Source organism: Ictalurus punctatus, chromosome 3 (genome assembly GCF_001660625.3).
Source record: "Ictalurus punctatus breed USDA103 chromosome 3, Coco_2.0, whole genome shotgun sequence".
Classification (NCBI taxonomy): Eukaryota; Metazoa; Chordata; class Actinopteri; order Siluriformes; family Ictaluridae; genus Ictalurus; species Ictalurus punctatus.
This window is the reverse complement of record NC_030418.2, coordinates 29,379,226-29,395,120: the sequence shown is the minus strand read 5'-3', so window position 1 is coordinate 29,395,120 and position 15,895 is coordinate 29,379,226. Positions and strand designations below refer to the sequence as shown.

General features: G+C 39.0%; 1 protein-coding gene across 1 annotated transcript; it reads left to right on the top strand.

Annotated features, from left to right (window-relative positions):
* The first annotated feature begins 1,418 nt into the window (after positions 1 to 1,418).
* On the top strand, positions 1,419 to 10,775 carry faah2a (fatty acid amide hydrolase 2a). Its single transcript, XM_017464618.3, has 11 exons — positions 1,419 to 1,668; positions 3,644 to 3,726; positions 3,830 to 3,966; positions 5,001 to 5,210; positions 6,597 to 6,716; positions 6,830 to 6,965; positions 7,337 to 7,454; positions 7,548 to 7,667; positions 9,177 to 9,288; positions 9,390 to 9,578; positions 10,224 to 10,775. Exons 1-11 carry the CDS (start codon positions 1,477 to 1,479, stop codon positions 10,442 to 10,444), a joined length of 1,638 nt encoding a protein of 545 aa, XP_017320107.1. The 5' UTR covers positions 1,419 to 1,476; the 3' UTR covers positions 10,445 to 10,775.
* The last annotated feature ends 5,120 nt before the right edge of the window (positions 10,776 to 15,895 follow it).

The window sequence follows — 15,895 nt, the reverse complement described above, 5'->3', positions numbered from 1 at the left end:
TACTAATATATTACTACTAGTTACTACATATATATATATATATATATATATATATATATATATATATATATATATATATATATGAAATTTATTATTTATGAAAGTTATTTATCTATTATCAGTCTATTACATTTCACAATTATTTATTATATAGTTAAATTATTATTTTTAATATACTTATATCACTTATTTGATGTTATGCAAAATGTATTAATTTATTTCATATAATAAATTCTGTTAGTTATCTCAAAAATTTTCAGAGTCATTTGGGATAACATGTCAGTCAACTGCTCAACCAACTGGACAGCCCAATATGGTCTTCCTGAAACAATGTTCTCCATTCACTTTTACCCACAATATGGGCCCAATTTGTGCAACTAACTTGGCCCATTGGTGCGACATTGGCCCCTTGTGGGAAACACACATCAGACAAGTGTCATGGAGCTAATGTCACACCAATGAGAAAATCACCAATGGACCATTGTGAGCTGTGCATATTGAACTAGTATGGGCCTGATGTTGGCAGCCCTTATTGGACCACTGTGGATTTGCACATTGGTGCAAAATTAGCCTCACAGAATTTTCCTCATGTGGGCACCCACATTGGCCCATTCAGGGTTTAAACATTGGTGTGATGTTGGCCTGATGTTGGCTGAACTCATAGGGCCATATAGGGTATATTTATTTGAAGATTATAAACCAGTGGTCATCATCCTGTTGCTGGAGACTTTCTTCACTTCTTCAAGACTTTATCTCCAACCATAATTGTGCCCACTTGACCATCTAATCACAGCCTTAAGAAGTCCTTGATCAACTAAAATAGGTGTGTTAGATTTTGTTTGGAGATGAAATCTTCAGGAACGTAAATCTCATGGAAGAGGGTTATAGACCCTGGAGCACAGGCACTGTTTCCAGCTATAATGGGACAGTTTATCTGCAGAATTATCTGCTGACGTCCATCCATTTTCCATACCGCTTATCCTACACAGGGTCGTAGGGGAGCCTGGAGCCTAGCCCAGGGAACTTGAGGCACAAGGCGAGGGACATACTTGATGCCAACCTATTGCAGGGCACAATCACACACTATGAACAATACAGTGCATGTCTTTGGACTGGGGATGGAAACCATATTACCTGGAGGAAACGTGGAAAGCATGCACACAGTGGAATTCGAACCCCCAACCCTGGAGCATTAATACTTTAAATCACTGCTGACTTATTATGGCAACATTTCTTTAATAGTTTGATGAATAATTAATAATGTCTTATCTTGCAGATTTTTGTTTTCTTACAAGATCATGTAGAATATTTGACTTGGAATTCCAAAATGATGATTTCTTATTGTATGGGAAGGTACACCTGATCTGTACAGTAGTTGCACCGCGCTGCATGATGGGGGCAGTGAAGGATAAAAATCCTGGTTATATTTCAGTGATAAAGCATTTCGTTTCCTCTTCGCCTCCTGATCCGCTCGCAATGGCCTCGACACGGCTGGAGCGGTTCTGGGTTCTTTTCCTGCGTTTGGTCGTTAAAGCTTTTTTGTCCGTTTTCAGGTTATTCGCACCTCAGCAGCTCGGAAGCACAGAAGGTCACCGGCTTCCCCCCATCACCGAGCCGCTGCTGCGGGTTTCCGCCGTTCAGCTCGCGCGGAACATCCGCCGGAAACAAGTGAGACACTCGCTTTTAATGCTGTACTCTAATCCTGATGAAGAAAATAATATACAGATAATATAACATGTAACATTTAACCCGACCTCCTTTTAAACGGGTGTCGCTCAGGTCTCTGTTTCAGGAAGAGATGCAAGGTGAATTGTTCGGTGGAATTCTGGGAAGTGTAGTTTCTGTTGTTGTTGTTGTTGTTTTTATATAAGACGGATGACTTGCAGCACCTAACTTTTGACCCTGTAATAAATTAAACTGTGCAAAATTGAGTTAATATTAATATTTAGTACTTATTATTAACTAATATTTATTAGTTAACATTTTAGCGATTTATTTCATACAGTAGGGTCAGAGTTGACAGGCGAGTAGTTTTTGAGTAAACCCCCCCCCCACACACACACACACACGCACACACACACACATACACTCTCTCTCTCTCTCTCTCTCTCTCTCTCTCTCTCTCTCTGTTAGGGTTGGGATTTCCACCACAAATTATAGGCCTAATAATAATAATAATAAGAAGAAGAAGATATTCCCTGGCTATGCTTCATATACACCCCCCCCCCCCCCCCCCCCCACACACACACACTTTGTTGGAAACCATTGGATTAGAGATGCTGCAACATTTATGCAATCTGAAAAGGGATGGTTATTTTAATAGTTGCGCGTCTTCAAGTCTGTGTGCATGACTTGGGCGTTTTAGAGTGTGTAAAGGTCAAGTTAGCCTGAGAAATGAGCAGCCTATTGTTCAAGGCTTATTTCCTAATCCAAACACGGCTTTAAATACGTGGAAACAAAATTCAGGAGTAGTGGACAAGGGGGGGTTACAGTGGCTTAGTGGTTAGTACATTTGCCTTGCACCTCATGGGATGGGGGTTCGGATCGCACCTGCATCGTGTGTGAATGGAGCATGCGTGTCCTCCCCGTGCTTCATGGGGTTTCCTCCAGGTAGTCTGCTTTCCTCCTCCAGTCCAAACACATGTGTTGTAGGCTGATTGGCATTTCCAAATTGTGAATGGGTGTGTAATTGTGACCTGTGATGGACTGGCATCCAGGCCTATGACACTGTGTAAGATAAGTGGCATAGAAAAAGGATGGATGGATAGACTACATCATCTAGCTCTTCTAAATAAAACACCCATTATGATTGCAGCACAGATTAAAAATGCATTAACATAAATGGACTATGAACGTATTATGAACATACAGTGCCCTCCATTAATATTGGCACCCTTGGTAAATATGAGCAAAGAAGGCTGTGAAAAATTGTCTTTATTGTTTAACCTTTTGATCTTTTGTCTAACAAAAAAAATCACAAAAATACTCTGCTCTCATAGATATTAAACCACTGCAAACACAACACAGGTTTATCAAAAATACCTTTGTTAAATATAGGTGTGCAACAATTATTGGCACCTGTATTGGCACCCTTTCAGTCAGTACTTTGTGCTATCTCCCTTTTCCAAGATAACAGCTCTGAGTCTTCTCACAATAAAGACAATTTTTCTTCAGCATTCTTTGCTCATATTTACCAAGGGTGCCAATATTAGTGAAGCGCACTGTAACTATGGTAATAGATAAATATTTCCTTTTTTTATTTACAGCTTTTCAGTCCTGAATTGTTTTTTTTTATATATATAATTTAATTAATATTGCAGTTATATTTAAGTTGACATTGTATGTATATTTGTTTCTAATCTTTTGAGCTTTAAACTGAGAAATGATTGAACTAATGTATGTATTATGTGACTAAAAAAATTTACAGTTTATAAACAATAAATACTAACTCCAAACAAGTACATAAATAATAATTAGTAGTGATTGATAGTTATTTGTACTCTTATCATATCTTTAAGAAAGTAATGATTGGGCAGTATTCACTTTTAAATGTCTCTAGTGTGGCATCCACTTCATGTTGAGATTGAAAGTCAATAAAGTTCATGTTCAGATTTAATTTGTTCAGCTTTTATTTGTACCCTAGGTAACAAGTGTCCAGGTGGTTCAGGCCTACATCGATCGTATCCAGGAAGTCAACCCATTAATCAATGCTTTGGTTAAAGACAGGTAAGTGAGATTCTCCAGTGTTCTTTTTTTTATCTGCAGCTGTCATGGATATTTGAACTCTGTTCTGATCATGGACCTCTGTCTTGCTTTTTATCTCGGTCAGGTTTGCTGCAGCGCTCCAAGAGGCAGCACAGGTAGATAAACTGATAGAGGAGGAGACAGGAGGAGAGGATGTACTGGAGGACAGGCTTCCGCTTCTCGGAGTACCCTTTACTGTGAAAGAGGCCTTCGCCCTGCAAGGTAATTACGGCCACATGTCTGTTCATCTGTCCAATACACTACACAGTATAGCATTTGGAATATAATGTGCATAATAGGGGCACATTCGCACCAGTGTTAGGGGTTCGGATCCCACCTCTGTGTGCACGGAGCTCACATGTTCTTCCCGTGCTTCGGGGGATTCCAAACTGTCCATAGTGTGTGAATGTGTGTGTGAAAGTGCCCTGTGATGGGTTGGCACCCTATTCTGGGTGTCCCCAACCTTGTGCCCCAGTTTCCCTGGGATAGGCTCCAGGCTCCCCCATGACCCAGTGTATGGAAAGTGGATGCATGTGCATGGTAGTACAGACTACAATATAGCATGATATGATAATTTATATACATATATGAGCCAACCTCACAAGATTTCTGAGATAGTTCACATTTACATTTATAGCATTTGGCAGACACTCTTATCCAGGGCGACTTACATTTATTTCATTTATACATCTGAGCAGTTGATGGTTAAGGGCCTTGCTCAAGGGCCCAACAGTGGCAGCTTGGCAGTGCTGGGGTTTGAACTCACGACCTTCTGACGAGTAGACCGATGCCTTGAGAAAAATGATTTTTAAATCATATTCAATAATTGTTAATAATTGTTATCGTCACTGCAAATGATAACTTCATATGATTTCTGAGACAAAAGTTATATTAATAAAAAGACTTTGAATATTTATTTACTGATAATATCACTACATGTCTAAAATAGCCAACTGGCTATGTTGCAGGACTGATAGCTTAACTAAACTGCTAACGAATATCTGATAATAACAGAATATCTGAATGTAGTATGTTCACTGGAATCAAAAATCTGCTTTTGAGGACCAGGTACTTCAAAAAATTTGATGGGTGTATCTGTGAGATTATATATAGGCTCAAAAACAAAATCTGTTCCACTGAAAGACACACCCAACAATATTCAGTAAGCCAGCAGATCCTTCTCTAATAACACAGCACATGATCCAGTAGAAGCAGGCTTTTCTCCCTTGCTCTGTCTTTCTCTCTCTTTCTCTTAGGCATGCCAAATTCTACAGGACTGCTGAGCAGGAGGACGGTGGTTTCAGGTGTGGATGCCCCACCGGTGGCTCTGTTAAAGAGGGCTGGAGCAATTCCACTTGGTGTGACCAACTGCAGTGAGCTGGCCATGTGGCTGGAGTCTCACAATCGCCTTTATGGCATTACCAGAAACCCTTATGACCTCGGGAGGATAGCAGGGGGCAGCTCAGGTTAGGATACATACAATACCTTATATAAGTTTTCGCCTATACCTTACCCATCCACCTGCCCCTATTTACCACCCAGTCCCTGGAGGGCTTTTTAAAGAGACGCAACCAAGACACCAAGAATAACTCTCAACACAATGCTACCACCACTATGCTTCACTGTGAAGCTGGTGATCTCAGGGTGAGAACCTTTTTCCACATGTTTGATGAATCTCCAACATACCTTTGTCAAACTCCATAAAGCCCAGCTTTGTGAAATCTTCAGGTTGTGGTTGTCCTGTGAACAGGTTCTCCTATATGTGCTGTGAATATCAGCTGTGAGCTGTGAAAGAGTTATGCTTGGACCCTTGATTGCTTCTCTAATGCTGTTTTTACCCAGACACGAGCTTTTGATGCACATCAACCTTTAGGCAGAGTCATGGTTCTGCAATGTTCTTTCTCTCTTTAATAATAGAGCTAATGATGCTTCGTGGGATATTTAAAGTTTAGAATATATTTTTCAGAGCTTTGTCTTGGACGTGTTTTGACAGCTCCTTGATCTTCATGATGCTATTTATTTAGGTCTGTTCTTTAACAAACTCTCCGGCCTTCCAGGAGCAGGTGTATTTATATCAAGACCATGTGACACTTTAACTGCTCACAGGTCGACTCCATTCAACTAATTATGTGACTTCTGATGGCAGCTGGTTTCTCCATAACACAGCAATCACATATGTATAGTTATACAATCACAACTTTACCAGGTTTTATTTGAAAATAATTTTGCAAACTATACTGATTTTTCCCACCACCATAATAACAATGGGCTATTGCAGGGGTTCCCAAACTTTTCCAGGGCAAGGCCCCCCAAATGGCATTAACATTTGACCGAGGGCCCCCTTTTGCAAGATGTCTTTAAAACACATTAAAAATACAGACTTCTGAATATATCCCCCTTTTTTTTATTAATAATTACATCTTACATCTTTACATTGCATTACATTAGGAATTGATTGTGTGTGGGTGTGGGTGTGGGTGTGGTTGTCTGAGAGTGAGAAAGAGAAAATCATATATTTATTTATTTTAAACACCAAATTGTTGAGGCCCCCCCCCCCCCCCCCCGGGCGCCCCCAAGGGCTCCCACTTTGAAAACAACTGGGATATTGCATCTTCAGTGACCCCTTGTGGTTACAACTGGTAAAGAGAAGGGTTGCCAAATCTTCCTAAAGCATCTCAAAATCAAGTGCATATCATGGAATACCGAAACTAAACCAGGTTTTTCTACTAAGCCATTTGTTGGCATTTCCTGATTAAACTTTGGAATATCTTAGCCATAGTTGGCTGACTGACAGCTTTTCTCTCTCTCTCTCTCTCTCTCTCTCTCTCTCTCTCTCTCTCTCTCTCTCTCAGGGGGAGAGGGAAGTATAATAGGTAGTGGAGCTTCTGTTATTGGAGTGGGATCAGACATTGGAGGAAGCATTCGCATACCTTGTTTTTTTAATGGCATATTTGGACATAAGCCAACATCAGGTAGGAAGAAAGTGTGTATGTAAGATACATGCTACATGGACATCCTTAATTCCTTTGTCTGTAATTCCTTAGTCTTGTAACGAGGCACGCTGTCATTTTGCTTGTGTCTGCAGGTATAGTAAATAACGGAGGTCAGTATCCCCCAGCGTCTGGACAGCAGCCAGGCTTCCTCTGTACAGGCCCCATGTGTCGCTATGCTGAGGATCTTCTGCCCATGCTGAGGATTATGGCAGGACCCAATGCAGAAAAGTAATTCCAATCAGATTTTTATAAGTACAATTTCCACCCACCTGTTTGTTTTGATCTGAAATGAAAATGTACAGCAGTGGGATTGAATTTATCTGCTAGTGACTGGAAGGTTGTGAGATCAAATCTCACCATCAGCCAAATTAGTAAATGTGTTCAGAAGTTCTTCAGAACCTTCTGACCAGAAGTCCAATGTCTTATCCACTACCACTGGCCCTTTATAATCGTATCTACCACATAGGCTGTACTATATACACTTTGTACTAGTGGTTTCAAACCTGAAATCAATTCATCAGCAGGTTCTTCGAACAAGTTCATGAAACAACTCTGTTCAGAACCTGTGTAAACCATAAATCTGCTGTACCTCCTCACAGATTATCCCTCTCTGCTAATGTGGACCTGAAGAAACTCCGGTTCTTCTCTGTTCCTCATGATGGAGGATCACCTCTTCTCTCTCCTGTAGACCCGCAACTGATTCAGGCACAGAAGAAGGTGTGTGCGTGTACGTCTGTGTGTGATGCATTTTTGATATCTACACTTTTTAACATCTAAACTTCTGAACTGTAATGTGCTCATGTATTACAGATGGTTGAACATTTGGAGGCTGACTTAGGGGTCCAAGTTGAAGAATTGCGCATCCCTCAGCTCAAATATTCCTTTCAGATCTGGGGCGCTATGATGTCCTCGCCTGGCAAGGATGGAAAGGTTTGCTTGTGTTGTGTTGTTTGTGCACTTTGTCATTGCAGCCTTGCTAAAAGGGGGCCCATAATGCTAAGGGTTGTTTCAGTTTCTGGTCCTGATTATCTTAATACAATTTCAGACTTAAAAACTCAGTTCTATCCAGTTATATGAAAATGGAAAACTGACTGTGCTTCCTCCAAATGACTGCAGTTGTCTTTCCTAAATGGCATTTGAATGTTTTTTGGGGGTTTTTTTGCATGTCTTAGAGTGAGGAGTGTTCACAATGAATAAAATAGAACATTTATACACATTCGTACAGTAAGGGGGAAGTGAAATTTAAATGTTCTACCTATTGACTTCCCTTTAGCATTTTCCTTAGGAATTACCTTTGCCATCTTACAGGACGTCGCAATTCTTAAGTGAAGTTTGTTAGTGAACTTGGAAGCAAAGCGATCAATTTAACATGACTGTCACGTTCAGGAGTGGACTTTGAGGTTGCCTATAAAGATGCACAGAAACACTGAAATGCACAAGTTTGACATTTTTACGTGCTGTGTTCAGATAGCGTGTTCATATAGTATTATCTGTACATGATGGCTGAACTTTATTACATTATTCTGCTAGTTAATTAGAATACTAGCCAGTTCGTGTAAAAGACTTGCCAAGAAAACAACTTTAGCTTGTACTTGCCCCAAGTTCAAGATGGTTTCTACTGAAAAACTGCTTCTAGTACTGCAAGTGGCCAGTTGTGAAGTTAATGAGGACATGTTAAAAATGTTTTTGGAACAGTCGTTTTTAACGGACCCTGTTGTATCGCGAGAACAGCGGGACCCGGAAGCCCTGCACTGTTTGCTGTAGAGGAAGAGAGACACTGTACACAAACTGAGTCACATAGAACAACCTTTGTAACAAAGATGTCTGCAGATTTCGACATAGAGGAGGACTTGCATTTGTTTATCCACCCTCGCGTCAACACAACACGCATGTCGTGGTTCTCTCATGAACGCGCATTTGAGATCTATGCAGACTTGAAGATATTTTGTGAATAAAGACTTAATTCGTATTGCTTCATAAAATTGGGATGAAACCACTGGAGTTACAGTACATGGATTACTTTTACGATGCCTTAATGAGCTTGGAGCTTGAAAGTTTTGGTTACTGGACTGTAAATGGAGGGACAGAAATCTTCCAGGTATCATTAAAAATGTCTTCATCTATGTTCTGAAGACGATCAAAAGTCTTATGGGTTTGGAACGAAATGAGGGTGAGTAATTGATGACAGAATTTTCATTTTTATGTGAACTATCCCTTTAACACTAACTGTTTCAGACATACCCCAACATGGGCAGGTTTGAGGGAACACATAATGTGGTGGTGATGATGGTTTACGTGAACAACTGAGATGTTCCTCTCAATCTGTGGAACGACTTTCAAAAACTATGAATTGTGGATGGAAAACGTTTCTCGAATTTGTATAAAGCTTTATGTTTGGGTTGATAAGTGCTAACTAACTGAGGATTGTTTTTATTTCAGCCCCCAACTACTTTTGCTGAGCTGATGGGTGGAGGAGAGAAGAGGGTGTGGCCTGTGTGGGAGCTTTTCAAATGGTTTCTAGGACTGTCCTCTCACACCATGGCTGCTATAGGTACATGCTTCTGTTTTTGTGTGGGAAAAAGAAGGATAGAGATATCACGACTCTTCCTGGGATCTCATTTCTGTTGCTTACTGCCTGTCTCTGTTGCTCAGGTCTGGCCCTGGTGGAGATGTTTCAGAGCTCACAGCCATCTCAGTTCATTCTTCAGCAGAAAGAGAGTTTGCAAAAGGAGTTGGATGAGCTTTTGGGTACTGATGGAGTACTGTTCTATCCTTCACACCCTCAGCTGGCCCCTAAACACCATCAGCCTCTATTCACCCCCTTCAACTTCTCTTACACAGGTCAGCCTTTACACGTCCTTGTGCTTCAGTAATGTTTGAGTCACTTTCTATTTAATTCTCCATCACAAATTCAAAGCATTTCAAAGCACCCTTGGCCTTTTTTCAAAGCGTCTTGGATATTCATTGAGAGATGAATACTCATCCATTTTTTGAGTTCGTCCCAAAACTGAACCCAACAGGAATGTTTAGCCTCACACAGTGGAATTTGTCATGTCATTCTGGCAACCTTGCTAGTCATGAAATCCATTGTAAGTGGTCACTAGAGACACTTTTGAGACACATAAAACTGTCTAAACAGATATCCATCTTGGGTTCTAGCTCCATTAGTAACTATTGAACAATTAAATCAAAATGCTTCCTGTTCATGTTGACCCCATCACTCGAGCCTCAAAGGGGTAATAAAGCACCGGAGCAACCCTTAAGATGGTGACAGGGATCTTCTCTGGAGAAATAACGAAGAGAATTCAATGAGAGTGTTAAAACTGTACTGTAACACACCCATGTCTATTACATCACCTTCTTCTCTTATTAGTTTTGTATGATCTCATCTCATGTTGTGTATAATAGCGAGCCAAATCATAAAGATGCTTTTGTTCAGAACATCAATATCTTGCTGTTCTCCTACAAACATCTCTCTCCGTGCAGGGATCTTTAATATCCTCGGGCTGCCAGTGACCCAGTGTCCTTTAGGACTTAGTGTGGAGGGTTTGCCCCTTGGACTGCAGCTTGTGGCAGGAAAGTTACAGGATCATCTCTCTTTGGCCACCGCTTTGTACCTGGAGAAAGCTTTCGGTGGATGGAGAGAGCCGGGTGACACAGAGCACACACTTAACAGCACCTCGAATAATGTCAGTAATGCCACATAACTACCAAACTGTACATGCATTAATTACTTACTTTAATTTCTCAAAGCTTACAGTTACCACATAATGTGGGTAACAGAATAATACATATAGATATGTATTATGTATTATGTAGTGGAAGGAATGAAGGAAGGAAGGAAGGACTGCAAGAAGGAAGGAAGGAAATATTATGTGATGAATATGTAATAATATGTGATATGTAATATTATTAAAATATGCCATAGATATTAATGGAACTGTTGTAATGTAAATTGCAATTAAATTACAATTAAATTATTGAGATAATAAATGTAAATAGAAAGAAAGAAAGAAAGAAAGAAAGAACAAAGCAAAGGAAATGAAAGAAAGGTATATGTATTATTAAAACATACCAGAGAGATCAATGCCAGTTTGTTGTGATGAAAGAAAGAAAGAAAGAACTGCAAGAAGGAAGAAAGGAAATATGTATTATTATTAAAATATGCAATAGATATTACAGTTAAGTTATATATTATTATAATATATTATATTACATAATATATACAGTATATAAATAGAAAGGAAATAATTTTATTATTATTATTATTATTATTATTATTATTTTATTAAACATGCCACAGAGAGAAAGAATAAAATATGTAATATTCAAACATGTTGCAGAAATTTAATTACTTTATTACCTTTTTTTAAACAGCAGAATAGTAAGGCAGGTTCCTGCGAACACCTTTACTAAAGAAATGAGAAGTAGGAATGGAATGAGATGTAATATTTATGCATATTAAAACATTTCTGTAAAATAAACAGCCTTTAGATGCAAAAAATTCATGTCTCATCTTTGACCCATGTTACAAGTTGATGAGTGCCATGTCTGCATCAGGCACATTTAAAAAGTTTATCTATTATGTGTAAGACCGATGATTTTTTTAAGCAAGTAGCATTCACTTCTCCTGTCCCAGCACTCGGTTACATCCACAACTTACAGGATTCCCCACAATCAGGTTACACTGTTTAGGCTGAAAATGCTGTGTGAGAATTATCATAACTGTAGCCAGATAACTCACTATAATAACACACAAACTAGAATAACTGACTCAATACTCAAGATAGGAGACTCTCTACCTATCCTGTTTTGGGAGGTGTGAGGAAACCAGAGAACTTGGAGGAAACCCAGAACATGGACATGGGGAGAACATGCACAAGATCTGCACAAACGCCACAGTAACCGAGTTTAGGATCAAACAGAGGACCCTGGAGTTGTGAGGTGGCAACAGTCCTCTGTAAATATAAAATGTATTGTTTTATGTTAAATGTAACTTCTTATACATTAGTGTTTCCTTTTCAAGGGTTCCATGTAGGACCATTAACTATTCAACTCTTGAAGGGATTTTTTTTTTTTTGAGTACCAATAATGCCAATAACCAACCAAAATGTTATTCCTGTTGAAAATGATCTTCTTTAAAAATAAATAAATAAATAAATAAAGCCCTGTGACCAAATCATCATAGTTGTTGGTATCAAAAATTATATTCTCCAATACTAATATGTTTTTTATGTTGTGTTTTCTTTTTCTGCTTTGCTCCCTAACATGGTTTTTAAACTAATGGTACTCTCTGGGTGTTTTCAATCTTGGTCCAGTTAAGTGTTCCAAGTGGTCTGACTCAGCAGTTTTGTGCATATGTGAACACAGCAAATGAAATCGGACCAGTCTGAAGTGACAAGCAAATGTTTGTATGTGGTTCGTTTTGTGGTGCACTTCATTTGCATATTGTGAAAACAAACAGATTTCAGTCCACTTCATCCATAAAGAACTTGAAGGTTGTGTACATGCTGTACATAATCTCCAGGTTTCTGACACCTAACAGAAAAAAATACTCAAATTAGCAACATAGTAGATAGCTAATAGAGGCACTGTGGCACTAGCAATTATGTCATAGCGCAAGTAGTTAGTTACAGTTACATTTATATAGCACTTTTCTAGACACTCAAAGCGCTTTAAATTGTATGGGCGGAAATCTCTTCAACCACCATCAGTGTGTAGCATCCACCTGGAGCCATAGTGCGCCAGAACGCCAACCACACACCAGCTATTAGTGGAGTGTAGAGGAGAGTGATGTAGCCAATACAGGGATGGAGATTATTAGGGAGCCAATGTGGGAATGTCTCCAGGACACCGGGGTTATACTACTCTTTATGAGAAGTGTCCTGGGATTTTTAATGACCATATAGAGTCAGGACCTTAGTTTAACGTCTGATCCGAAAGATGGTGCTGTTTTTACAGTTTAGTGTCTCCGTCACTATACTGGGGCATTCGGCCCCATGCAGACCACAGGGTGAGCACAACCTGTTGGCCTCTAATACCACTTCAGAGTTAGGCAGCAGTAATGATAGTATTGTGTCAGTGACTGGAACAATAGTTACTGTATATTAGTATGTGTAATAGTAATGTAGTAATGCTGTATGTGTTGTATGCTTATGTTTTGTCTACACTTACAACTCAGACGACCATCAGTGGCATCAAGCATATTGGTTTTGATGATTCAGCATCAAAAATTGTTTTTCTTTTTTTTTTTACAGCTGTCATTGTCTCAAAGCAGCTTTACGGAAACATATAAACACAGCATACAGATTTTAAGTGTGTGGATTAATCCCAACTGAGCAAGACAGTGGCAAGGAAAAACTCCCTAAGATGATAAGAGGAGGAAACCTTGAGAGGAACCAGACTCAGAAGGGAATACATCCTCAACTGGGTAACAGTGGATAGTGCAAAAGCAAAGGAAAGTTGATTATGGTTTTTATATGAAGTCTGTTTGTTGAACTAGTTCACTGTTCAAAGGAAACTGCATGTGGTAATTGCAGTCCCAGGGCCATAGTAGCAAACCGTAGTCCCAGCAACCACAGTGAGAATGTCCATGTGTAATTGGAGTTGATGAGAGCTCCATCCAGAGGAAGGGCATCCGAATGGATCAGGCAGGTCTGGAGAGCAGAAAGGATCAGGATCACTAGCATCTCCATAAAATCATGTGTGGCTCGACAGAAGGAGAGAGGGAGAGATGATTAAATAAAACTGTGCTTTGCGTAACAGAAAATCTACTCATGGTAGGCTTGAGTAAACAAATATGTTTTCAGCCTAGACTTAAACACTGAGACAATAATAATATAATAGTAATATAAAAGAAATAATAGTATTTCATAATTAATGCATAATTTCACTGGGAGCCAATGCAGTGTGGATAAGATCGGGGTGATGTGGTCGCATCTTCTGGTTCTAGCTAGGACTCTAGCAGCTGCATTCTGGACTAACTGGAGTTTGTTTATGCTCCTACTGGGACATCCAGACAGTAAGGCATTGCAATAATACAACCTAGGGGTGACGAAAGCATGAACTAATATTTCTGCATCATGTAGTGACAATATATTTCTTATCTTAGCAATATTTCTGAGATAAAAGTAGGCTATCCTAGTAGTATTATCTACATGCGCGACAATGAAAGACTGGGGTCAATAACCACGCCAAGATCTTTTACTGCTGCACATGACGAAGCAGAAAGTCCATCCAGAGTAACTATGTTATCAGAAAGCTTACTTCTAGCTACACGTGGTCCTAGTACAAGTACTTCTGTCTTGTCAGAATTAAGTAAAAGTAAGTTAATAAACATCCAGTGTCTAACATCCTTTACACATTCCTCAACTTTATTAAGCTGCTGTCTGTCCTCTGGCTTTGCTGAAACATACAGCTGTGTATCATCAGCATAACAGTGGAAGCGAATTCAGTGTTTACGAATAATTTGACCTAGAGGTAGCATATATAAAATAAAAAGCAGTGGGCCTAAAACAGAACCTTGTGGAACACCAAATTTAACCTCGGTATGTGTGGAGAAGTCGCCATTGACATCTGCGAACTGATAATGCTTCTGATATTTCAATCTAATTCTGTTTTGCTCTCTATTTTTCATTCACACCAAAATGATGGAAAATTTTGTCTACCCCAACACCAACTCACATCAGCCAGTACTACTGTCAGTAGTGCTGTGGCATGAAGCATGAGATCAAAAGCATCAAATATGCTTTAGGTATTTTACTTCAGATCTGTTTTGCCTTCTCTGTTTTTCAGCTAAATCATAGCATTTCAGCCAAATCATTGCACCATATAGTATAAAGCAACCGTTTTTAATGACACTGTTATGTGTTCCACATATTCACTACAAACCTATAGTAAAGAAGTTGTACTCTGAACAAGTGGTCTGACATCTCATCAATGCTAAAATTCCCAGAAAGAGTCTCATTTTGAGTCCACTTGTGAACACCAAAAGCACTGAGGCCATTTACAGCTATATCCCGTTAAAAGCAATGAGTATGGTTCATTTAAAAAGAGCTATATTTGAAAACACCCTTCATGTGTTGTGTTCCCATATGCACAGAAAAACGCTTAGTCATCGGTCTGAGATCACTTGGAGCACTGAGATGGACTAAGTGTGAAAGCACTTTTAGTCCCTGACCTAGTAAACTAGCATGAGGATGCATTTTTGATAGTCTGCTAAATGTTGTAAATGTAAACTCTACTCTTTGTTTCTACCCTTCTTTCAGGGAAAGAAAAATAACTAATACTGCATTTATTACATTTACATTTATTCATGTAGCAGACGCTTTAACCAAAGTGACTTACAAATGAGGAAATACAAGCAAAGCGATCTATCTAGCAGAGAACAATGCAAGTAGTGATATGATACAAGATTTATAATTGAGTTCTAGAAGAAGCAAAGTAGAGGTATAAGTACCATTTTTTTATGGGTTGGTTAGGTGTTCACGGAAGAGGTGGGTCTTTAGCTGTTTTTTGAAGATGGTGAGAGATTCTGCGGTCTGCGGATTGAGGTTGGAAGTTCATTCCAAGTTTATTCCTGAAATAAAATGAAATTAAGCGCGTTAGTAGAAAAATGATTCTTGACATGAAGAAAAATTGTTGCAATTTTATTAGTGCATCCAAGCGCAGTATACGCTCAGTTGCCTAGTGTCTCTGTCTATACCATTTATGGCATTTGGCAGACGCCTTTCTCCAGAGCGACCAGCCTTTGTACCATGTCTGTTTATTCTGGTTATTAAATTTGCTTACGTTTATGACCTCATCTCTTTGCCCTGTCCTGTTTGTACTGTTTGCCTGATTCCATAACTTCTGCCTGTTCATGATTATTAACTTCTTACCCTTTGGACTTGTTATTGTTTTATTAAACTGCCATATCTGCACTTGCTTCTGTTTGTGCCTCCATATTGTGACACACCCAGTTAAACATGCATTGTCATTGACTGATGATGCAAAGGTCATAAATATCAAAGGTATTTATATATATATATATATATATATATATATATATATATATATATATATATATATATATATATATATTTCATTTTTGCTATATCATAGTGACCAAAATTACTGTGGTACAGTATATGGTTACTATGGTTTAATTGTAATTCTAT

Excerpts from the sequence above, each read along its gene's own strand:
- faah2a (XM_017464618.3), top strand. The coding sequence starts at position 1,477 with ATGGCCTCGACACGGCTGGAGCGGTTCTGGGTTCTTTTCCTGCGTTTG. Across the intron at positions 3,967-5,000 it reads AGAGGCCTTCGCCCTGCAAG|GCATGCCAAATTCTACAGGA; the intron begins GTAATTACGGCC and ends TCTTTCTCTTAG. Across the intron at positions 6,966-7,336 it reads GCAGGACCCAATGCAGAAAA|ATTATCCCTCTCTGCTAATG; the intron begins GTAATTCCAATC and ends ACCTCCTCACAG.